General features: G+C 41.6%; 1 protein-coding gene across 1 annotated transcript in view; it reads left to right on the plus strand.

Moving 5' to 3' along the window:
• The window catches only part of FBXO36 (F-box protein 36), a 98,480-nt gene that overhangs the window by 58,578 nt on the left and 15,572 nt on the right, over window positions 1-24,330 (plus strand). Inside the window, exons 2-3 of the mRNA XM_068967674.1 lie at window positions 5,259-5,367; window positions 23,572-23,744. Of these exons, the coding sequence (XP_068823775.1) occupies window positions 5,259-5,367; window positions 23,572-23,744 (282 nt within the window). The remainder of the gene's footprint in view (window positions 1-5,258; window positions 5,368-23,571; window positions 23,745-24,330) is intronic.

The raw sequence follows: 24,330 nt of genomic DNA on the forward strand, positions 1-24,330 counted from the left end.
TATTTTCCTTTAAGTATTTGGAGCTGTGGTGTATATACTTTCAAGCCTTTTGACCAGTGATCGTTAACAGTGATCTATGTTATTAGTCATTTCTTCACAAATTATTTTATTGGCGACAGAGTATTCCATCATTTAAATGTGCCATGATTATTTAATTACTCCCAACTATTGGACCCTTAGGTCAGCGCTGATTTTTCATTATTATAATTAGCCTATGGGCTTCCCTGATGGCTCAGATGGTAAAGAATCTGCCTGCAATGCAGAAGACCCAGATTCAATCCCTGGGTCAGAAAGATACCCTGGAGAAGGGAATGGCAACCCATTCCAGTATTCTTGCCTGGAGGATTCCATGGACAGAGGAGCCTGGCAGGCTACAGCCCATGGGGTCACAGCTGAGTGACTAACACACGCACACATAATTAGACTGCAACAAACTTTCCTATATAAAAAATGTCGTATACATCTCTGATAAATTGAGAGGAGAATGTCTGGGTCAAAGGGCATGGATGATTTCAAGGTTTGGGGGAGATATTATCAAGTCAATTTACACTCCTCTCAATGAGTGTTGAGGGCTCCCATTTTACCTTGTCTTCACAGGTATTGAGTTTTGTCACTTAAAAAAAGCTTAACTAACTTGAGAGACAATGTCTAGTATCTTTTTCTGTTTTAATAGGCTTTTTAAAGAATACTTACTTGTCCGCATTGGGTCTTAGTTACAGCACGGGGGACCTTCTTGCATCATGAAGGATCTTTTATTTTGGTGCACGGGCTCTGACGATCCAGTACTTCAGTCACCTGATGCGAAGAGCTGACTCATTGGAAGAGACCCTGATGCTGGGAAAAACTGAGGGCAAGAGGAGAAGGGGGTGACAGAGGATGAGACAGTTAGATGGCATCACTGACTCAATGGACATGAGTTTGAGCAAACTCAGGGAGATGGTGATGGACAGAGAAGCCTGGCATGCTGCAGGCCATGGGGTCGCAAAGTCAGACATGACTTGGCAACCGAACAACAACAACAATGGGCTTGGAGCACGTAGCTTTCCATAGTTGTGGCACACGAGCTTAGTTGCTCTGCGGCATGTAGGATCTTAGTTCCCTGATCAGGGATCGAACGTGTGTCTCCTGCATTGCAAGGTGGATTCTTAATCACTAGACCACCAGGGTAGTCCTTTTAACAGGCTTTAATATCTCACATAATAGAGTCTCGACAAGGCTAAGTTATGGTTCCGAGGATCAGATTTCTGTGTACTGCTCTGATATACAGAGCAGTGTAGATTTTATGTGAAGAGAGCTTTGTGACTCACAACAAGCCCTGTGTTTGCGAGTGAGGAGTGAGGAGGCTGGCTTCTGGTTCTAGTCAGTCGTGTTTCCTTAGGCAAGTGTTCTATTCTCAGGCATTTATTTTAAATACCTCAGAGGAGCCAGTAGGATGCTTGTTTGTGTTGCAAGGTAACTTGGGTCTGTGCCCTGAGGAGCCTCCCTCCTGAGGCTGTTACAGCAAGCACTTCAAATATTGCCTTCTAAATCAGTCCCTGAGGGTTTAATTAATTAGCAGAAGGAATGTCAGAAATAATTTTTAATTGATGAAATGATTGATGTGCAAGATATGAAGCTGACAAGTAAGGCTGTAATGTGTCTTTCTGCATTTTTTTGAACAACATAAGTAAGCTTAGTAATCAAATGTTTCTGGAGTCGCACCCTGTCTAGAACTCCATGTGTTCCAAAATCTTCCATTTTACCTACAATATAGTTGTTTGATCTGGCTAGAGGGGTAGCTGATTAGATTATTATAACAGGTGCACTTGCCCCAGAGAGAAACTTTGCTGTGAAGTATCCTGTAGAATGTTAAAGTGGGCTGGGGCTGCGGGGCACTCCACTGAGCTTCCAGAAACATGTTTTGGACTCCGGTAGTGTCTGTCTTTCTTCTGTCAGAATTCAATTGTAAGATAACATCTGGTAGGTGTAGGCTGTAGGTGAAACAGGAGGAAAGGGGGCAGAGCACAACCTTTAGAGGAATGGGACGTGACAAAACTGGTTAGAACCAACTAGATCCAAGATGGCAGGTAAGTAGACTTCCAGTGGACCTTGAGCTTCATTGTTAGATCACTGTAATACATTAGCATGCTAAATGACACCCACCAGTACCGTAACGGTTCTGAGGCCAAACATAAGAGGTCAAAAGTGGGCAGTTGCCCAATTCGTGGAAATCTCTGTCCCCTCCACCCAAAATAGTTGGAATAACCCTCCCATTCATTAGAAAATTACCCAGCCCATAAAAACTAGCCATGCCATATTGTGGGGCCCCTCAGCTTCTGAGATGGCCCACACTGTCGGTGATGTGCGTTTTTCTCTAAATAAAGTCACTTTTCACCTATCATTTCATCTCTGAGTTCCTTCATGTCCAGGCAAAAGCCTTAAATTCACTGGGAATGTAAGGAGGGACACCTATCATTTCTGACTTAACCTCTTTGAAGTGTTTTCCTCCTTCAGATGAGTGGCAGGAAATGAACTGAATTATTTCTGAGATCACAACTAATCCTACGAGTTCTAGATTATGTGCGTAAAGAACACACATATATTCAAATGACCTGGCATATCCAATAGAAAGGAGATATTTGTCATCATATTTAATGTTAATTTTAGTGATACTTAATAGAAGGAAATGGAAAGGAAAATAGAAGTGCAGAGAGATTAAATAAATGGGCTAGGTCTATCTTTGTTCCAAGATTCATGCTCTTCTACTGTTAACTCCTGATACCCTTTCATTATAGATTGAATTGTGTCCCTGGTGGCTCAGATGGTAAAAATATGCTTGCAATGCTGGAGACCCAGTTTTGAACCCTGGGTTGGGAAGATCTCCTGGAGAAGGGAATGGTTACCCACCCCAGTACTCTTGCCTGGGAAATCCCTGGACAGAGGAGCCTGGAGGTCTATAGTCCATGGGTTCATGAAGCGTTGGATGTGACTGAGTGACTAACACACTTTTTAAATTCTTATGTTGAAAACTGTATTTATAGATAGGACTTGTCAAGAACTAAATAAGGTTAAATAAGGTCATAAGGATGGGGCCCTAGTCCGACAGAACCAGTGTCCTTAAAGGAAGAGGAAGAGACACCAGGGTTGCACATACTCAGAGGAAAGGCCATGTGAGGACAGTGAGAAGATGTCACCTGCAAGCCAAGGAAAGAGGCCTCAGGAGACACCAAACTTGCCAACACCTCGATCCTGCACTTCCTGCCTCCAGAGCTGTGAGAGAATAAGTTTCTAGTGTTCATGCCACCCAGTCTGTGGTGTTTTTCTATGGTAGCCCTAGGAGACTGATAAACCCTTAACTTCATGCAGATGGGGCAGAAAGATGCTTAAGAGAATGATTTTGGTGAGCCTCATACCAGGAAAAAAAAACAAAATAGGAAGGCTAAGGGATTTTCTAAAGGGAATTAGCTACCTCAGTTTTGTGAGATTACGGAGCTCTGAAACTTAAGTACATATTTTCCCCTCAGCTCCTGTGGTGGTGGTTTAGTTGCTAAGACATGTCCAACCCTTGTGACCCCATAGACTTTAGCTTGCCAGCCTCTTTGCCCATGGGATTCTCCAGACAAGAACACTGGAGTGGGTTGCCATTTCCTTCTCCAGGGGATCTTCCTGACCCAGGAATGGAACCCAGGTCTCCTGCGTTGTAAGCAGATTATTTACCAACTGGGCTACGAGGGAAGCTCTCGTAGAGATTAGCAATAAAATCTAAGTGAAAAGCACTCTTTAGTTCATCCCATCCCATGAGGCTTCCCTGGTAGCTCAGACGGTAAACCATCTGCCTGCAATGCGGGAGACCTGGATTTTATCCCTGGGTTGGGAAGATCCCCTGGAGAAGGAAATGGCAACGTACTCCAGTACTCTTGCCTGAAAAATTCCATGGACGGAGGAGCCTGATAGGCTACAGTCCATGAATCGCAAAGAGTCGGACACGACTGAGCAACTTCACTAGTTCATCCCATGAGTATTTTCTGAGGACCTACTTTCTAGTGGGCAGGGTAGGTAAGATGGCATGAAGGGTCTCTTCCCTCCTGAGAGAGAGCTGTGCCATCTTTCAGAAATGAGGAGTGGTTGGGGAGATTGGAGGGAGGGGACCTCAGGAGATGTTAGGGCATTTGGAGGCAACTCTTGAAGGGGAAGAAAGCTGGCTGATGCCCAGACCCACAGGCAAGGGGAAAGGGGTGAGGAAGAATGGAAGTTGTGCAGTTCGTAGGCTGCAGGGATGGGCTTCCCAGACCAGCACCAGGAAGGGCCTCCAGAAAAGAGAGGAGAATGGATAGAGACCAGGGCAGTGGCCCAGGGAGGTGCACCGGGATCTGTGAGGAGCACCAGGAGTGCTGAATGGACAGGGTGGATGAGAGGAAACTAAACAAAGGGAGGCCTCTTAGTGAGTTTCACTTGCTTAACTATTTCTCCTTGAGTAGAAACTTGAGCTCATTTTTAACCTGACATGGTAATGCCAGTGAGGGAAGAACCCAGGCCTGGGAGGACAACCAGTTTCTCAGTACTGTCTATCTCCTTACCCATCTTTTCCCTGGGAGCCCTGGTGCAGAAAGAGTTCACTGTCATGAAATCAACGCTGAATGTAAGTGCAGTCCATAACTGTGGAAAAGAGGTTGCTTCTGATAAACCAAAATGCTCATGCATTATCAGATTATCATTAACATGATAATGCATCAGTCAAATGCATTATCAGATTACCATTATCAGATCCATTACTGAGACGTGTCCTGGGTAATGACACTTTGAAGCATCAGTCAAGGCATGATGGTGTTTTTCCTGGCTCTGCCCAAGTACCTGTCATTCTGCATGAGAGAAATATCCATTCCTTGTGTCTGCCTGGTAGACAGGACAGAGAGGAGGAGGAGAACCAAGCAATTACTTTGGAATTGGCTCCTGTACATAAAGAATCTGTGTTCTCAGAAACACCTATCCTTTCAGCTCTGGGTGATTTAAGCATCAATTGACTTGATAGATTTTTTTAAGATTCCTTCCAGCATTTTGGTTTTGTGCCCCTAATCTCTAAGGAAAATGTTCCCTGATGCACATACCTCACTTTTAATTTGATGTGACACCAGTTTGCGAAGTTACGGCTGACGTTGGACACACAGCCTTATGTGCCTTCCAAGATAGTGATTTTTTTTTTAAAGACCCCAGACCTAAACTCGGCTGTGGGCGTTGCAATTGGTTTTAACTCATCTCACCTTCAGTCTATTCAATCGCAGGTAATTTTTAGATGGTGGAAGATCTCTCTGAGGAGTGAGTATCGATCAGCAAAACCTGGAGAAACAAAAGAAACTCATGAAGACTTTCTAGAGAAGTCACATCTTCAGGGTAAGGAAGGGAGTGTATTATGTACTTGCCACTGTTAAGTTCTCTTTAGTTAGTGACAGAGTTTGTCAGTGAAGTAGCAAACATCTCACCATTTGAAATATGGATATGTAGCTATGTGCTTAATTGCCTATAACAGATATGATAGAATATTGGGTTCTTTAAAAATAGAAAATTGTTAACATATCCTGAAATTTCTTTTGGAAAAAAAAAATCTCTGAGGGATTTCCCTGACTGTCCAGTGATTAGGACTCCACACTTCCACTGCAAGGGGCATGGATTTGATTTCTGGTTGGGGAACTAAGATTCCGCATGCCAAGAAATATGGCCCCCACAAAAAAATCGTTAATAATCTTTTTTTTATTTGGCCGAGCAGCTTGTGGTGTCTTAGTTCGCCAACGAGGAATCCATCCTGTGCCTGCAAGCCATGTGGATGAAAATGCTGAGTCCTAGCCACTGGACTGCCAGGGAATCCCCATCATTAATAATCTTAAATCATGTAGTAAATATGATTTTTTCCCCTAATATTTAATTAAAATGGCTTTCCTTTAGTTAAAAATAAGTTAAAAGATTATTCCAAAACATAAGCAAATTATCAAGTCCTTAAATTCTTATGCATTTTGGCATTCATTTTAAAATCCCTACCATTTCTTTTAATAGCCAGGTTTTCATGAGAAGCAATTTTTTTTTTTTTTGCCATGTCACATGGCTTGCAGGATCTTAGTTCCATGACCAGGGATGTAACTCAGGCCTTAGGCAGTGGAAGCATGGAGTCCTAAACCCTGGGCCTCCAGGGAATTCCCCAAAACCAGTCTTAAGTAGCACTTGGACTAAATAGTAGAAATTGCCCTTCAATTTCTCCTTTGCTTTTTTTCTTCTCAATGTGAAAATTTCAAACATAAATGTAGACAGAATGTTTGTTTTAAAAAAAAAAGCTCAGATGCACCCATAACCCAATTCAACAATACTCAAAACACAAACCTTCTGTTCCCATTGAATTATTTTTAAGTAAACCTCAGATGTTACATCATTTCTTCCTAAACTACTTCAGTATTTGTCTCAGAAAGGACTCTCTTTAAACTCTTTAATAATTAGTTCTTAATAATAAAATCTTAAAGCTAGAAGGCATTTTAGAGATTCTTATTTTATTAGGAGTAGGTAGCAAGCAATGTTCGGAGAAGGCAACAGCAAGCCACTCCAGTACTCCTACCTAGAAAATCCCATGGATGGAGGAGCCTGGTAGGCTGCAGTCCATGGGGTCGCTACGAGTCGGACGCGCCTGAGTGACTTCACTTTCACGTTTCACTTTCATGCATTGGAGAAGGAAATGGCAACCCACTCCAGTGTTCTTGCCTGGAGAATCCCAGGGACGGGGTAGCCTGATGGGCTGCCATCTATGGGGTTGCACAGAGTCAGACACAACTGAAGCGACTTAGCAGCAGCAGCAAGCAATGTTAATAATATTAACATCAAGCACTTTCATATACATACTCTCATTTAATTGTTATAATATTCTTGTGAAATAGTCTTATTCCTATTTCTCAAATGAGATTCAGAATGGGTATGACTTTCCCAGATCCCATAGTTAACTACGGACATTGCCAGGCCTAAGCATTAAGAGTAGGAAAAAAAAAATCTTATTTTTATTTTTTTTTTATTTTTATGTATTTATTTGGCTGAGCCTGGTCTTGGTTGTGGCACACGGTAGCTTTGGTTGCAGCATGCAGGATCTTTTTTTTTTAAGTTGTGCCGTACAAACTCTTAGTTGTGGCATGTGGGATCTCGTTCCCCCACCAGGAATTGAACTCAGGACCCCCTGGATTTGGAGTGTGAAGTCTTAGTTACTGGACCACCAGGGAAGTCCCCCAAAATCTGATTTTTAAAAGGCACACTCTGGTCTAGTAATTTACTAAGGAGAAATTATCACCAATTAAAGCATATCATCAATTATTTTACTTTAAATAACTTTTATTATTTCCATTGACAATTTTAATAATGATAGAAGACTGCTTTTTATTGTTTTCTCAGAGATTCTAACAAAAAAATAAACTAATGACATATGATCAAAGTCATGGCTTTTAATATACCATCTCCGTGACTATTTTGTGCTCATACATGCAGCTTTAAAAGAGATTTTATTCCATAACTTTGATTGAAAGGAACTGTCAAATAAGAAATGCAAATTTTAAAAAGGCACATTCTAGGTGGATGTTTGATAATCAAAATTCTTAAAGATTTTCTGTCTTTTAACATTATATCATGTGAATAGGTTTGGTTGGGTTTTGCTTCCTCAAACAGTTAAACATCTGGATTGATTGTCCTCAGTTTTTGGTTATGAAATTCATTACCGGCCTGCAAAGAACCATGCTGAAGACTGTCTACTTTTCACTGAACAAAAATAAGTCCATGCATGCCTTACTTATTTAATTGTGGAATAGACAGGTTTCTGCAAAGATAGTTATGAAGTAAACTTCTATAAAACACATTTTGTTTCCGAGTCAGGTTCCGTTTTATTTTCTAAGCACAATAGTACCTAATTGACCAGGGAGTGCTAAGCATCCATTGACACGGGATTTTCTGACAGCTCTCGACAGGAACCTGAAGATGGGGGTTTGGGCCAGAGAGATGGGAGGTGATTGTCTTCTTTTTTTTTTTTTTTCAAGAACTTAGCTGTTTTATTTTATTTTTATGTTATTTATGGCTGCACTGGGTTTTTGTTGCTGGGCGCAGGCTTTCTCTAGTTTTGATGCACGGGCTTCTCATTGCGGTGGCTTCTCTTGTTTCAGGACTTGGACGGCCTATAGGGTGCTTTTGGCTTCACTAGTTGCAGTGAAGCTGCACAAGCTCTAGAGCACAGACTCAATAGTTGGGACACACAGGTTCAGTTGCCCCATGGCTTGTGGACTCTCAATCCGGACCAACAGCAGAGTTTGGGAGGTGATTGTCTTTTGACTAGAGGCATGAGGGCCAGACCCTAACCTGTTTCTTGCATCCCCAGGCATCTCCAACACCCTTGCCCCCTCATAAAACACCAGAGTGGGGGCAACATCAGCTTCAGGACGACCACTTGTGGATTTCCTGGTCCTGGAAGAGTAAGCAATAAGGGAGTTTATGAGTCTGACTGAGGCCTCCTGCTGGCTCCACTCCCCCCCGGAGAGAAGCGAGTTGAGGAGTTCAGTTGAGGAACACACCCAAACAGGCTTTTAAAATTGCAGCCTTGTGAGCTGCAGTCTCATGCCAGGAACAGCACGGAGATAGCAAATTAAATCAGCCTGGCAAGTTCAAAGACGTCTATGTCTCACTTTGTAGACTTCCTATAGCACTGGAATCTTGACAGGGGGGAGACTCTGAGCCTCACTGCTGTTTCCCCTCCTCCTCCTCCTCGGTTCTTAGGGAATCCTTCAGAACCCCTCAGAAAGCCCTCGGCAGCAGAAGAGGGGTACACTGTGGCACAGAGTGGGGTCAGGGGTCAGAGCCAGGTTTGAATCTCTGCTGCCTGTGCCCAGCTGTGTAACCCCTCTGTGAGCCCATTTCCTTTTCATAGTGTGCTAAGTGGCTTCAGTTGTGTCTGACACTTTGCAACCCCGTGGACTGTAGCCCTCTGGGTTCCTCGGTCCATGGGGATTCTCCAGGCAAAAATACTGGAGAGGGTTGCCATTTCCTACTCCAGGGGATCTTCCTGACCCAGGGATCGAACCCGAGTCTCTCGTGTCTCCTGCAGTGGCAGGTGGGCTCTTTACCACTAGTGCCCCCTGGGAAGCCCTTTCCTCCTCATATTAGGGGGTCAAATGCTTGCTCTGTGTGTTCGCTGTGAGCATTTGATGACCTGACATTTGAAAGGTTTTTAGAATGGTACAGAATCAGCTCTTTAATCTTTGTTTGCTGTTCTTAGTAAGTACAGGATGTTTGGATTTATTTTACCCACCCCCTCTTCATCACATTTCCAAGATCCCCTCAGAGTTTTTTCTTCCAAAGGTCTTCTTCTGCTAACATCCTAAAGACCAGTGCGAAGTTTCTAGAAATCGTGGTCAGTGTTGGTGTCAGCCCAGACAGGACCAGAACCATGTTCTCTTGGTTCGGGTGACGTTTTCTTCTCTGGCTTCCTGGAGCACCTTGGTCTTGGTCCTCCTCCAGCCTCATTGGCATCTTCCTGGTCTCCTTGCTGGGCCCTTCTCATCTTTCCAAATCTAAATATGGGGCCCTGGGTTCAGCTCATGAGCCTTTTCTCTTGTCAGCTTGTCAGTCTGCACTTACTCCCTGAGAGGGCTGGCTCAGTTTTCTGTTTTAAATTTTTATTTATTTAACTATATCGGGTCTTAATTGCAGCCCTTGGGATCTCTAGTTGTTGGCTTAGTTGCTCCGTGGCATGTGGGATCTTCGTTCTCCCATCAGGGATCAAACCCACATCACCTGCATTGCAGGGTGGATTCTTACCTACTGGACCACCAGAGAATTCCTGTGGCTCCAGCTTTAAATGCAGCCCATAAGCAGAAAGTTCCAAATTGGTATCTCAAGTCTGCACCTCTCCCCGTAACTCCACACTCAGATATTTATGTAGGTGCCCCCTTGCTATCTCTACCAAGGGTATCTAGTAGGCGCTCAAAGGTAACATGTCCAAAAATACCTCCTAATCCTCCCCCTGCCAAAATATGTCCCCAGTCCTAAAGTTATCCTTGGTTCCTTTCTTTCTCCTTCGTGTTTGATCTAATCCATCAACAAAACCAGAATCCGAACTGTGTTCCTCTGTGTGGATACCCTCTCCCTGGGGTCTCTGTGGGTCCACATTTCCTCTTCTTATATGAATCCTAGTCAGATCAAATTAGAGCCCACCCATGTGACCTACTGGGCTTCCCAGTGATGCAGTTGATAAAGAGTCTGCCTGCCAATGCAGGAGACGTTTGCATTGGAAAAGACTCATTGGAAAAGGAGCTGGAAGATCCCCTGGAGTAGGACATGGCAACCCACTCCAGTATTCTTGCCTGGAAAATTCCATGGACAGAGGAACCTGATGGGCTATATAGTCCATGGTGTTGCAAAGAGGCGGACATGACTGAGCACACACACACACACCTGTTTAAAGGTTCACCTCCCACTACAGTCATACTCCGAGGTAATGGGGTTTAGGATTTAAATACATGGATCTGGGGGAGTTTAGGAGGGCACAGTTCAGCCCATTACAAGATTGCACTGTAATCTTTATCACAGACTGTATCATTATTAAGTTAATAATTATGGTTATATTGGTCTCCTATTTCTGGTATGACAAATTACCACGAATTTAGTGGCTTAAATGATAAAAAAATGTATTTTCTTAGGTTTCTGGACTGCTGAAGTGTCACTAGGCTAAAATCAATGTGTTGGTAGGACTGTTTTTGCGGGAGGTTCTGAGGGAGAATTCATTTCCTTGCCTTTTCCAGGTTTTAGAACTGCCAGTTCCTTAGCTCAAGGTCTCTTCCTTCATCTTCAAAGTCAGCAGTCTTTATTAACCTGACACTGCTTCCAGGTTCACATCTCCGTCTCTGACCCTGCACTTCCTGCCTCCCTTGTTTCCTTCTAAGAACGCCTGTGATTACACTGGGCCCTCTGAGTTCATCCAGGGTTATCTCCCTTTGTTGTTCAGGTGCTAAGTCATGTCTGACTCTTTGCGACCCCACGGACTGCAGCACGCCAGGCTTCCCCTTCCTTCACTATCTCCCAGAGTTTCCTCAATCTTTCCCAGCATCAGGGTCCTCTTCCAATGAGTCAGTTCTTCACATCAGGTGGGCAAAGTATTGGAGGTTCAACTTCAGCATCAGTCCTTCCAGTGAATATTCAGGACTGATCTCCTTTAGGATGGACTGGTTGGATCTCCTTGCAGTCCAAGGGACTCTCAAGAGTCTTCTCCAACACCACAGTCCGAAAGCATCAATTCTTTGGCATTCAGCCTTCTTTACGGTCCAACTCTCACATCCATACATGACTACTGGAAAAACCATAGCTTTGACCATATAGATCCTTGCCAGCAAAAGGATGTCTCTGCTTTTTAATATGCTATCTAGGTTTGTCATAGCTTTTCTTCCAAGAATCAAGCATTTTTTAATTTCATGGCTGTCTTCCTTTATCAAGATCTCACTCACGTCTCTCAAATTCCTTTTGCCATGTAAAGCCACACGTTCCGGAGATCAGGATATAGGACATCTGAAGGAGGGGAAGGGTGGTAACATGATTCTGCCTGTGTGCATGCTAAGTCACTCGTCGTGTCAACCCCATGGACTGTAGCTCGCCAGGCTCATCAGTCCATGGGATTCTCCAGGCAAGAATACTGGAATGGGTTGCCATGCCCTCCTCCAGGTGATCTTCCTGACCCAGGGACTGAACCCTGGTCTCTTAAGTCTCCTGCATTGGCAGGTGGGTTCTTTACCACTAGCGCCACCTGGGAAGCCTGTTATTCTGCCCACCATAATGATATGTGTCACAGCAACCTAAATTGTAAAATCAAAAACTTTGCTGATTTTTTCCCCCAAATTTGTATTTTTTTGAAGTATCCTTTTATTACACACATATGCTAGGTGCTGTTGCCTTTATTGTTATCATTATTTAAAAATTTTAATGTTTAATTAAATTTTATTTTCTGGCCTTACTGGGTCCTTGTTGTGTTCAGGCTCAGAAGTTGCCAGACACAGGCTTAGCTGCCCAGTGGTATGTGGGTTCTTAGTTCCTCTTCCAAGGATTTAAGTCATGTCCCCTGCATTGGAAGGCAGATTCTTTACCGCTGGAACACCAGGGAAGTCCCCAGATTTGTATATTTAAAGGACAAAAATTATATATTTTTTATTTTAAAAGTCATCCATACACTGCAAAGTATAGAGAACTGTTAGCATGGCAATTAAGAGTGTTACTTAACATGGACTCCCTCTGTTCAAATTCTGGCTCCAAATTCACTAGATATATAATCCTGGACAAATCTCTTTGTATCTGTTTCTAGAAATATAATAGCATCTACCTCATAGTGTCCTTATGAAGTTTAGTTGAGTGAAGTGCTTAGAATTTGCCTAGCATATGAGAAAAACTCAATAAATTCTAGCTATTACAAGTTTCTAAAATTTTAAAAGTGAAAATTCCTCTCTTCCTCCAAGTTCCATTTCCCAGGGATAACTAGTATAATAGCTTTATTTACATTTGAATTCTTTCTGCTTTGGATTTTGTGTGTAGTTGCTTACAAAAATAGAATTTGTACTTCATAAATTTGTTTTTGCACTTAATATATTGTGAACATTTTTCTGTTAGCATACATAAAGATGTACCTTGGTCTTTTCTAAGACTGGTGTTCCAGTGTACAAATACACAATCTTCAATTGGTGGGCATTTTCAAAAGCCTTTAGGTACATTCTGGGACATATGTATCTTTGCTCAGTTATGTGAGAATGTCACTAACCTGGATTCTTAGTCATGGAATTACTCAGTCCAGAGATATTTACATTGATAACTATGGAATATTTCATTTGAGGAGTGAACTCTTGAAAACCTTGTGTGAATCAAAGTTAACTTGACAAAGATGATATTTCTGTTAACCAGCTTGAGTAGCACTAAGGAGGTAGCACAAATGCCATCTGCAATTCATTTGACCTCTATAATTATGCCAACCTTATAATTATGCTTTTTTTGAGAGAATTTTAAGTTGAGTAATTTACATTATTTCAGAATTTATTCATGAAATGAGACAGCATTAATATTTTGATATCACCATATTTCAGTTTTCAGTAATTAACGCCTTACATAAGATGCCAGTCTCAGCTACACTCACAAATTGCTTTCCCAAAAAGTGTGTATTAAATATTAAAGTACTGAATATTAATATGTCCATCCAACAGGAAATATGAATTTTCTTATACTTTTGCCATCACTAATTTAATATAGTTACTCTTTTTAATCTGTCCCAGTCTGATGGTAAAAATACTATGTTTAATTAGCATTTTCCTGATAACTAGTAAAAATCCCATCATATTTAATTGCCATTTACATTCTTTCTGTAATTTGCCTGTTTGTACTCTTTGCCCATTTGTCTATGAAGTTGGATTTTTTTCCCACCTCTGAGGACTCTAAAAATCTGAGGAAATAGCTATGCTGCTGCTGCTAAGTCGCTTCAGTCGTGTCCAACTCTGTGTGACCACATAGACGGCAGCCCACCAGGCTCCACTGTCCCTGGGATTCTCCAGGCAAGAACACTGGAGTGGGTTGCCATTTCCTTCTCCAATGCATGAAAGTGAAAAGTCAAAGTGAAATTGCTCAGTTGTGTCCGACTGTTAGGGACCCCATGGACTGCAGCCCGCCAGGTCTCCTCCATCCATGGGATTTTCCAGGCAAAAGTACTGGAGTGGGGTGCCATTGCCTTCTCTGGGAAATAGCTATAGATTTTTTTTTTTTCTCACTAAGCTAAATAGTGGTCATGTATGGATGTGAGAGTTGGACTGTGAAGAAGGCTGAGCGCCAAAGAATTGATGCTTTTGAACTGTGGTGTTGGAGAGGACTCTTGAGAGTCCCTTGGACTGCAAGGAGATCCAACCAGTCCATTCTGAAGGAGATCAACCCTGGGTGTTCTTTGGAAGGAATGATGCTAAAGCTGAAATTCCAGTACTTTGGCCACCTCATGCGAAGAGTTGACTCATTGGAAAAGTCTCTGATGCTGGGAGGGATTGGGGGCAGGAGGAGAAGGGGACGACAGAGGATGAGATGGCTGGATGGCATCACTGACTCGATGGACATGAGTCTGAGTGAACTCCGGGAGATGGTGATGGACAGGGAGGCCTGGCATGCTGCAATTCATGGGGTCGTAAAGAGTCGGACACGACTGAGTGACTGAACTGAACTGAACTGAAGCTAAATAGATAGGAACAACCAGAAAATTAGCTATCAGAAATACTTTTTAAAATTTAGTTTAGGGCAAAGGTGTGCCCACATAACCTCAGTTGAAAGTGCTGATTCATGCATGGGTTGAGGTTGAATCCCACCTAAAAATAAATTGTTTTCCAACTTATCTCCAGTTTTAAGTTGGTTGCTTAGATCTTTAGTGAATTATAAGTTGTGGTTAAGTATTTAGGCCAATCCACGGAAATCCCTGTGATAAAACCAAGTGACCTCAACAACCATATTTTCTGAACCAAATGGCAAAGGTTTTTAAAATTTCTGCTATTGCATGTGAAAGGAAATGTAGGAGACAGGGTTTAGATGTCAAAGTGTTGAAATTCTTTAAATATTTAGATGATTTATGGGGAGAGTGGGACAATGATTGAAATGGGAATTATAAAGGAAAATGATAACACTAATAAAAACTAATATCCTAAAATATTGGCCTGAGTTCTAGACCCTAGGAATACTGGTTTACCTTGAATCTGAAGGTGGAAAAGTACATAGTCTTTACCTTCTTCTCAAAGCTGGGCCAGCACCATTCCATGGATCCCTGATCCCTTATCTCTAGGTCCTTTCTTGAGGCCCATGTCTCCACCACTGACCTGGGACTTCATTATCTTAGTCCATTCTTCTTCTCTCTGTCTTCCCTAACCAGCTGCTCCTTGTCTTCAGTCTGAATCTCTAGAATTTCTGCAGAACTGGGATCGCGTTCCTTAGGTGAAGAGGGAGGCAGAAGGGAGCAAGAGATAGAAGCATGGGAGCCTGACTCTGGGCTACAGAGCAGGGGAGACAGATCTAAGTAAAGCTCTCTTATTTTACCACTTTATATTACCTAACTTTCGAGATATTTTAAAAAGCACAAATAAAATGCGTGTAGTAAAACAAAAGATAAATCAATTTTAAAGGTATAGGATATAAATAAGTTCTCTTCTGGCCCCAAGTTCTCAGTTCCCATGACAACATCACTAACAGTTTCATATATACCCTTCAAGAAATAGTCTATCCATATATACTAAATATGTTAACACAAAAAGAAGAATCTTGTACATTATGTTCTATACCTTTCCCTTTAAAAGTTTTAAAATTCAGAAATATCTTAAAGCTACAAAAAAGAACAGAAGATAATATTTTAGATACCCAACTGCTACTGCTAAGTCACCTCAGTCGTGTCCGACTCTGTGCGACCCCCTAGATGGCAGCCCACCAGGCTCCCCCGTCTCTGGGATTCTCCAGGCAAGAACACTGGAGTGGGTTTCCATTTCCTTCTCCAGTGCATGAAAGTGAAAAGTCAAAGTGAAGTTGCTCAGTTGTGTCCGACCCTCAGTGACCCCATGGACTGCAGCCTACAAGGCTTCTCCATCCATGGGATTTTCCAGGCAAGAGTACTGGAGTGGGGTGCCATTGCCTTCTCCGAGATACCCAACACCACTAACAAAAGATTTTAAAATTTGTCACATTTACCTCTTTTTATTCAATTTATCAAATATGTGGGTGTAAGAGCCGACTCACTGGAAAAGGCCCTGCTGCTGGGAAAGATTAAGGGCAGAAGGAGAAAAGGGCGACAGAGGGTAAGTTGGTTGGATGGCATTACCAACTCAATGGAGATGAGTTTGAGCAAACTCTGGGAGATAGTGAAGGACAGGGAAGCCTGGTGTGTGCTGCAGTTCATGGGATTGCAAAGAGTCGGACACGACTTATCAAGTGAACAAGAACGACAGTTACTCATACATCCTCTTCTTTCCAGTGTCTATAGCATCTGTAGTGCTGTTCTCTTTTTCATTTCTTGGTAATAGTAATTTGAACTTTCTCTCTTTTTTCTTGATCAACCTTGTCAGCAGTTTATTCATTTTATTTGTTTTTTCAAGGACCTAACTTTTATCTCCATTGATTTTCTCTATTGTTGTTTACTTTTATTGTTGATTTCTGTTCTTTCTTTTATTATTTCCTTCCTCTTACCTTTCTTAGGTCTGATTTGTTATTCTCTTCCTAGTTGCTTAAGATGAAAGCTTAAATTATTGTTTTCAGCCATTTCTCCTCTAAATTTTCCTTAAGTGCTGCTGTATCTGTATTAGGAAAGTTTTGATATGTTGCATCTTTATTCTCATTCATTGTAAAATATTTTCTAAGTTTCATTTTGATTTCTTCTTTGATCCACAGATTTGGAAACATCTCAAGTTCCAGATAGTTAGGAATTTTTTGATTACATTTTTTCTTGATTTCTAGCGTAATTGCATATGATCCAAAAATCTACTCTGAATGGCTTTAATTTTTTTGAATTGTTTTAATTTTGTGTTATCCTTTCTTAGGGCCCTAAGAATCTTCTCTTTATTATCCCAGTTTTAATACAAATGCTGTTGAAGTGAGACCTATATTTACTTAATGTCTTTCAAAAACGTTTAAAATTTTACACATATAGTCAAATTTCTGCTCCTCACCCATTTTTGCTCCATTCCCTTCTACTAACTGTTCTGAAATTGGTATCATTTCCAAGCATGTTTTATTAAACATAGTCACAAATACAAATAATACATACTACCTTTGTAAGCTTACATTTTTACATAAGTGGTATACTATATTTTCAACTTTATCATTGAACACTTTTTGAGATTTATCCATGTTGACAAATATATATATATATATATATATATATATATCTCAAGTTCATTCATTTCAATGGCTTATGGTATTTTATATTGTAAACCACAGTTCACTCAATCATCTCCCCTACAGAGGAGAGTTAGGTGGTTTCCACTTTTTTGCAACAAATAAATCTTCATTTACCCTAGTGCAATGTGTAAACATTTCTCTAAATCTAGCACATTGTGGTGTGTTTGTTGAGTTGTAAAATATGTGCCTCTTCAACTTTATTAGGTATTGATAGTCTGCTCTCCAATAAGTTAAATCATTTTAACTGATTTAAATATATTTCCATTGGCATTTAATGAGAGAGATGCTATTTCCCCACATTCTCACCAGCATTTAGTGCAACCAGAGATACATGTTAATTTTGCCGAGCTGGATGGGCAAATTCCCTGGTTAGTTATGATGTTCTTATATTTATTGACCAATTTCCTTCTGAGAGCTGCTAATTCATCTCCTTTGTCCATTTTTTCTGTCTGGTTGTTTGCCTTCTTTGTGTTCATTGTAGAAAACTTTCGTGTATATTTTGAATACCAGTTCTTTGGTTTGGCTATATGTGCTACAGATATTTCACCAACTCTTTGGTTTATCTTTTCACCTTGTTTATGAGTTTTACCCATAAAGAAGTTTATGGTTTTAATGGAGCTCAAATTTATCAGTCTTTTAATATATGACTTGTACTTTTGTGTTTGGTTTAAGAAATCTTTTCCTACCTTGATTTCATAAGAATATACTCCTATGTTCAATTATAAATATTTGGTGACTTGTTTCTCATATTTGGTCTTTAAGTTATTTCAAGTTTGCTTTTGGTTATGATGATATGAAATATTATTATTTTTCTGTATGGCCTGTCAATATGGCCAGCACCACTTATAGGGTAGCTTATTATCCCACATTGTTTTGTAATCCCATCCTTACATGTTGCAAGTTCCAGTGTACATCTGCCATTTCCAGGGATATTTAATTCTGTTGGTCAATTATTCATCTTACACCAACTACGCTGCTCTCATTGCAATTTTTATAGTAAGTTCTCTGACCTGTGGAGATGAATTCATCTGCCTCCCCCTTCTATTCTTTTTTTTTAATTAATTAATGTATTTATTTTTAATTTTTTGGTTGTACTGAGCCTTTATCATTGCAAGTGGGCTTTCTCTAGTTGCAGCAAGTGGAGGCTTCGCTTCATTGCCATTCATGCGCTTTCATTGCCGTGGCTTCTCTTGTTGTGGAGCACAGCCTCTAGATGCATGGGCTTCAGTAGTTGGAGCATGTCAGCTCAGGAGTTGTGGCTCGAGGGCTCTAAAGCACGGGCTCAGAAGTTGTGGCACAGGCTTAGTTGCCCTGAGGCATACGGGATCTTCCTGGATCAGGAATGAAACCAGCGTCCCCTGCGTTGGCAGGCAGACTCCCATCCACAGAGCCTTCGGAGATGTCCCAGTCTTTTTAAAATTAATCAATTATTCATTTTTTGGCTGCGCTGGGTCTTCTTTATTGTGCAGGCTTTCTCCAGTTGCAGCGAGGAGGGGCTGCTCTCCACTTCCGGAGCGTGGGCGTCTCCTTGTGTTGGCTTCTCCTGTGGAGCACAGGCTCTAGGGCGTGTGGTCTGCAGCAGTTGCAGTGCGTGGGCTCAGTAGTTGCAGCTCCAGGACTCGAGAGCAAAAGCTCAGTAGCTGTGGTGCATGGGCTTCCTGGATCTTCCTGGACCAGGGCTCAAACCAATGTCTCCTGCATTGTCAGGCAGATCTTTTACCACTGAGCCAGCAGGGAAGCCCCTCATTCTATTCTTTACATGGGCTGTTCTTGACTTTTTATTCTGCCTCTGAGCTTTAAGATCAGCTGGTAAATCTATGCAGAGCTCCCTGCTGAAATTCTAATTGGATTTGGATTGATTTTCTAGGTTTTTGACAGAACTGTGATCCTTTGGTCTTCCCAACATGAGCATAGTGTTTCCCTCCATTTATTTAGGTTTAATATTTTCTTCATTATGGCCTTATATATCTTTTGCTCAAATTCTTCCCAATTACCTTACAATTTTTTATAGTTAAGAATAGAATCTTTAAAAAAAGTTTAAGAAATTCTGTTTTGAGTTTTGACTATAGAAAACACACATGTGCTTTCCTTTAAAGTCCAAATTGTAGAACAATGTACATTCAGAAGTTTGCAAAACTTTCTGCCACTACATAGCAAGGATTCCCTTTCCTCCAGCTTTTTCCTCCCTTTTCTCCAGTTTTCTTTTTTTTAAATAATATTTTCTTCATTTTCCTTTAAACCTACTCTGTAAAGCCTCCTCAGAGTCTGTCAGACTTCTATTTACTTGCTATAATATTTGGGCTTCCCTGGTGGCTCAGACAGTAAAGAATCCGCCTGGTATGTGGGAGACCTAGGTTTGATCCCACAGTTGGGAAGATCCCCTGGAGGAGGCCATGGCAACCCATTCCAGTATTCTTGCCTGGAGAATCCCCATGGACAGGGGAGCCTGGCGGGCTACAGCCCATGGGGTTGCAAAGAGTCAGACACGACTGAGTGATGGAGCACAGTATAATATTTACTGAAGGGTTTTCAGACTTTAACTAACACTCTCCTCGGTTCAATTCAGTTCAGTCGCTCAGTTGTGTCCGACTCTTTGCGATGCGGTGGACCGCAGCACACCAGGCCTCCCTGTCCATCACCAACTCCTGGAGTCCACCCAAATTCATGTACGTTGAGTCGGTGATGCCATCCAACCATCTTATCCTCTGTTGTCCCCTTCTCCTCTTGCCCTCAATCTTTCCCAGCATCAGGGTCTTTTCAAATGAGTCAGCTCTTCTCATCAGCTGGCCAAAGTATTAGAGTTTCAGCTTCAACATCAGTCCTTCCAATGAACACTCAAGACTAATCTCCTTTAGGATGGACTGGTTGGATCTCCTTGCAGTCCAAGGGACTCTCAAGAGTCTTCTCCAACACTACAGTTCAAAAGCATCAATTCTTTGGTGCTCAGCTTTCTTTATAGTCCAACTCTCACATCCATACATGACTACTGGAAAAACCATAGCTTTGACTAGTCAGACCTTTGTTGGCAAAGTAATGTCTCTGCTTTTTAATATACTGTCTAGGTTGGTCACAGCTTTTCTTCCAAGGAGCAAGCATCTTTTAATTTCATGGCTGCAGTCACCATCTGCAGTGATTTTGGAGCACCCCCAAAATAAAGTCAGCCATTGTTTCCACTGTTTCCCCATCTATTTGCCATGAAGTGCTGGGACTGGATGCCATGATATTAGTTTTCTGAATGTTGAGTTTTAAGCCAACTTTTTCACTCTCCTCTTTCACTTGGGCTTAATCCAGCCCAGCGTTTCTCATGATGTACTCTGCATATAAGTTAAATAAGCAGGGTGACAACATACAGCCTTGATGTACTCCTTTTCCTATTTGGAACCAATCTGTTGTTCCATGTCTAGTTCTAACTGTTGCTTCCTGACCTGCATACAGGTTTCTCAAGAGGCAGGTCAGGTGGTCTGGTATTCCCATCTCTTTCAGAATTTTCCACAGTTTATTGTGATCCATACAATTGAAGGCTTTGGCATAGTCAATAAAGTAGAAATAGATGGTTTTCTGGAAATCTCTTGCTTTTTCAATGATTCATCAAATGTTGAAAATTTGATCTCTGGTTCCTCTGCCTTTTCTAAAACCAGCTTGAACATCTGGAAGTTCACGGTTCACGTATTGCTGAAGCCTGGCTTGGAGAATTTTGAGCATTACATTACTAGCATGTGAGATGAGTGCAATTGTGCGGTAGTTTGAGCATTCTTTGGCATTGCCTTTCTTTGGGATTGGAATGAAAACTGACCTTTTCGAGTCCTGTGGCCACTGCTGAGTTTTCCAAATTTGCTGGCATATTGAGTGCAGCACTTTCACAGCATACTGTCCTCAAGCTCATTCAAATTTCCACTACTTTCCAGTTTTGAATCCATTCCCACCTTCTAGGTTTCCACAACAGTTGCAAGTACCTAAATCTTTATTGTCTATGGTTGTGTAATCAATTACCCCCAAACTCAATGGCTTAAAACAATGTGTGTGTGTGTGTGTGTATGTGTGTGTGCGCGTGCGTGCGCTCAGTTGTGTCGACTCTTTATGACCCCATGGATGGTAGCCCACCAGACTCCTCCGTCCATGGGATTTCCCAGGCAAGAATACAGGAGTGGGTTGCCATTTCCTTCTCCAGGGGATCTTCCTCACCCAGGGATCAAACCCTCTCCTTTTGTGTCTCCTGCACTGGCATCTGGATTCTTTACCACTGCACCACCTGGGAAGCCCTAAAAAATAATAAACGTTTGTTAATTCAGAGAGTTGGGTCAGGAATTTGAGAGCAGCATAGCTCAGCCATTCTGCTCCAGGATCTTGCATGATGTTGTCTAAACCCCAGTCATCAGAAGGCTTGGTTGGTGCTGGAGGATCCAGTTCCACCATGGCTCACATGGGGACAGACAGACACACACACACACACACACACACACACATGGCTCTTTCAGTTTCCTTCCCCACAGACCTCTCCACGGTGCTGTAGAGTAGTGTCAGGTCATGGCCCTTGACTTCTCCGAGAGTGAGTGATCCGGGACAGCAAGACAGAAGCCCCAATGTCTTCAGTGACCCAGCCTTGGGATATTTTTGCAGTTCCTCTTGGTTACCTAGGCCAGCCCTCATTCACTGTGGCTGGGAACACACAGGGGTGTGAGTCCAGGAGGAGAGACGCAGGGTCTCTCTGGAAGGCTGCCTGTCATACAATCCAACGTGAAGAAATTTTACTCTTCAAAATGGAGTTTGTTCTAACCTTGTTTTCCTTATTTTAAAAGAAGTTAAAGTTGGTGACCTGTTGGCTATAAAAAAGAAAAAAACACACACACAAACATGCAAAAAATTTTTTCTAAGTACCCCCATACCTGTATACTTTGAAACTACCCCGTTACATACTTAGGGGCTATATGTCCTTTTATAAACTTTAACTTTTAACTTTCATAACTTTATATCTTCTAGCTTTTATAACTAACTTAAAAGACCTTATTGGTAGAGATTTTCTTTTTTAAAAAAGTGCTTATTTATTATTTTGACTGTGTTGGGTCTTAGTGGAGGCACACAGGATCTTTGTTGCAGTGTGCAGTCTTCTCTCTAGTTGAGGCCTGTGGACCTAGTTTCCCCACAGCACGTGGGTGGGATGTTAGTTCCCTGACCAGGGATTGAACCCACAGACCTTGCATTGGAGGGAGGATTCCTAACCACTGAATAACCAGGGAAGTCCTGGTAGAGACTTTCTAAAGTACATCTGAACATGTACTTTGAGCATGCTTTCCTGGCATTTTAAAATGTTTAAATATCTCCAATTATTTTAAAGAAATGTATTATACTAAAGGTTTTGTTTTACCTATAAGTAAGTGCCTCTTTTTCCTTCTTATTCTGCTGGTGAGCCAGGGGTTCTTCACAAAAGTACCCTGTGAGGATGAGTTTTTGAGGGGTTATTTTCCTCCCAAGAAAAACCTTGGACTTTAGAAGGGCTTTGAATTAGAAGCACTTGTGATTTAGAAGCAGCTAAAACCCTTAATGCCTCTAGAAAGCTGGACTGACCAGTTTTGGAGAGATATCTTATATGGCTGGCTCTTCCAGGTTACCACAATCAGAGCTTTTACATAAACATAGCCCTCACCTTACATTCGTTTTGAAATTGGAGAGCCATCAGCCTCTAGGATCACCAGTTTGCCTGCTTATGCAAGGAGCCCGGTATTCTTGACAGCTTCATCCCACTTGCCCTGGAAGGAATGTTCCATGTTGGGAAGGAAGTTTCCCCAAATCTTGGGCACTTAGTCCCCTGTAGAGAATCCATTCTGTCTATTCTGAGAGAAGTTCTCTAGAAAGGCCAGACATAGTGGTGCTTTTGGAGGCAGAAGTGAAAAATGAGCTTCAAGAAACAAAGTCCCCAGTGCTGGAACCACGGTGATCCACATGCATAAAATCCTCTGTTGTAACCCCATTTTTCTTTCTCATAAAAGGGCGGTAGCCTTCTTCCCTTGTTTCTTCCTTCCATCCATTCGTTCTAGATTATGAAAAAAATTACATTGGTAATACAGAGTTTATGATTAAAAAAAAGATTGCAAAATACAGATAAGCAAAAGGAAGAAAAAAAAAAATCACCCCCTGGATTTAACCACTCATAATTCACAATTTCAAGAGAATGAAAGAAGGTGAAGAAGGAAGTTTGGTAGAGAAACAATGTATAACAAGAAGAGAACAAAAATCGATCAAAATTAAGGGCTATTAAAGTGTTTCACAGCAATTTGGGGGTGGAGGGGTAGAAAAAAATGACACGGACCAGCATTTTGCCTAGTCTCGGCGACTGGGAGGATGAAGATGGGGACGACATGAAGACTAGTTAAGTCAGTTGTCTGGACTGGAATTTGGTTCATTTCATCACTGTGTTCAACACTGAGTATACCTAAAAGATTTTGATCTCAGGGCAAAGGCAGCTGCTGGAAACAAATACTTCGTAAATACATACCACTGGCCCCAGAGACAGCTTGGTGAAAGCAGGAATGACTCAGCAAATCTAACATTGCTCTCAAGGGCAAAATACCTCAAAGCTTGTCTTACTGATAATGATCCTAGTTTTTATGTGACTGCACATGATAACCATGTTGTTTTGTTGGTTTTTTTGAATTACAGTTCAAATTGCCTTAGTATTTGGTTCAAAAATACTAGACTATGTCTTCAATTTATGTGAAGGTAAATTTGACTTCCTTGAACGCCTCTCAGACAGTTTGCTGCTGAATATCGTTTCTTATCTGGATCTTGAAGACATTGCCAGGCTTTCTCAAACATCACGCAGATTTGCAAAGGTAACAGATTATTTTGTGTCTCTGTAGAATTGTCCTTGTGCTTCCTCAAAATTGTTTAATTTTGTTTCAGGTTTTCTTACTGTTAATTATAGAAGTGTTATTTGTTATTTACATTTATTTCAGCAAGCATTTAGCATGTGTTGAATTCTTATTTATGACACATACTGTCCTAGGCACAGAAGCAACAGAGTTGAAAAGACATTATTCTTGCACTTAAGAAACTTACAGTCTAATAGAAAGCCATACAAGTACAAATCATTACAGTGTAGTGTTAGCAATTCAACAAGGGAAGTGTGAAAAGGCACAAAGAGTACAAAGTGATTTCCTCTGCCTGGTTTCACAGAAATGGGTTACTTTATCTGGGTTTTGAGGGGAAAATAGGAGTTTGTCATGTGGTCTGGCCAGCTAGGGACATTCCAGGTCAGAGGGGCATTCCACGTCCAGGCAGGAACTGGGCAGAGTCATGGTGGCATAAGAGAAGAAGGCAAGTAGTTGTTACTCCCCATCCACTTCCATTTCTTCCAGTAAGAGCCCTTTCCTGAATTACCTGTCCTCCCACTATTGGTGATTCTCAGGCACTGTTCAT

The sequence above is a fragment of the Capricornis sumatraensis genome, chromosome 3 (assembly GCF_032405125.1).
Source record: "Capricornis sumatraensis isolate serow.1 chromosome 3, serow.2, whole genome shotgun sequence".
In the NCBI taxonomy this organism is placed as follows: Eukaryota; Metazoa; Chordata; class Mammalia; order Artiodactyla; family Bovidae; genus Capricornis; species Capricornis sumatraensis.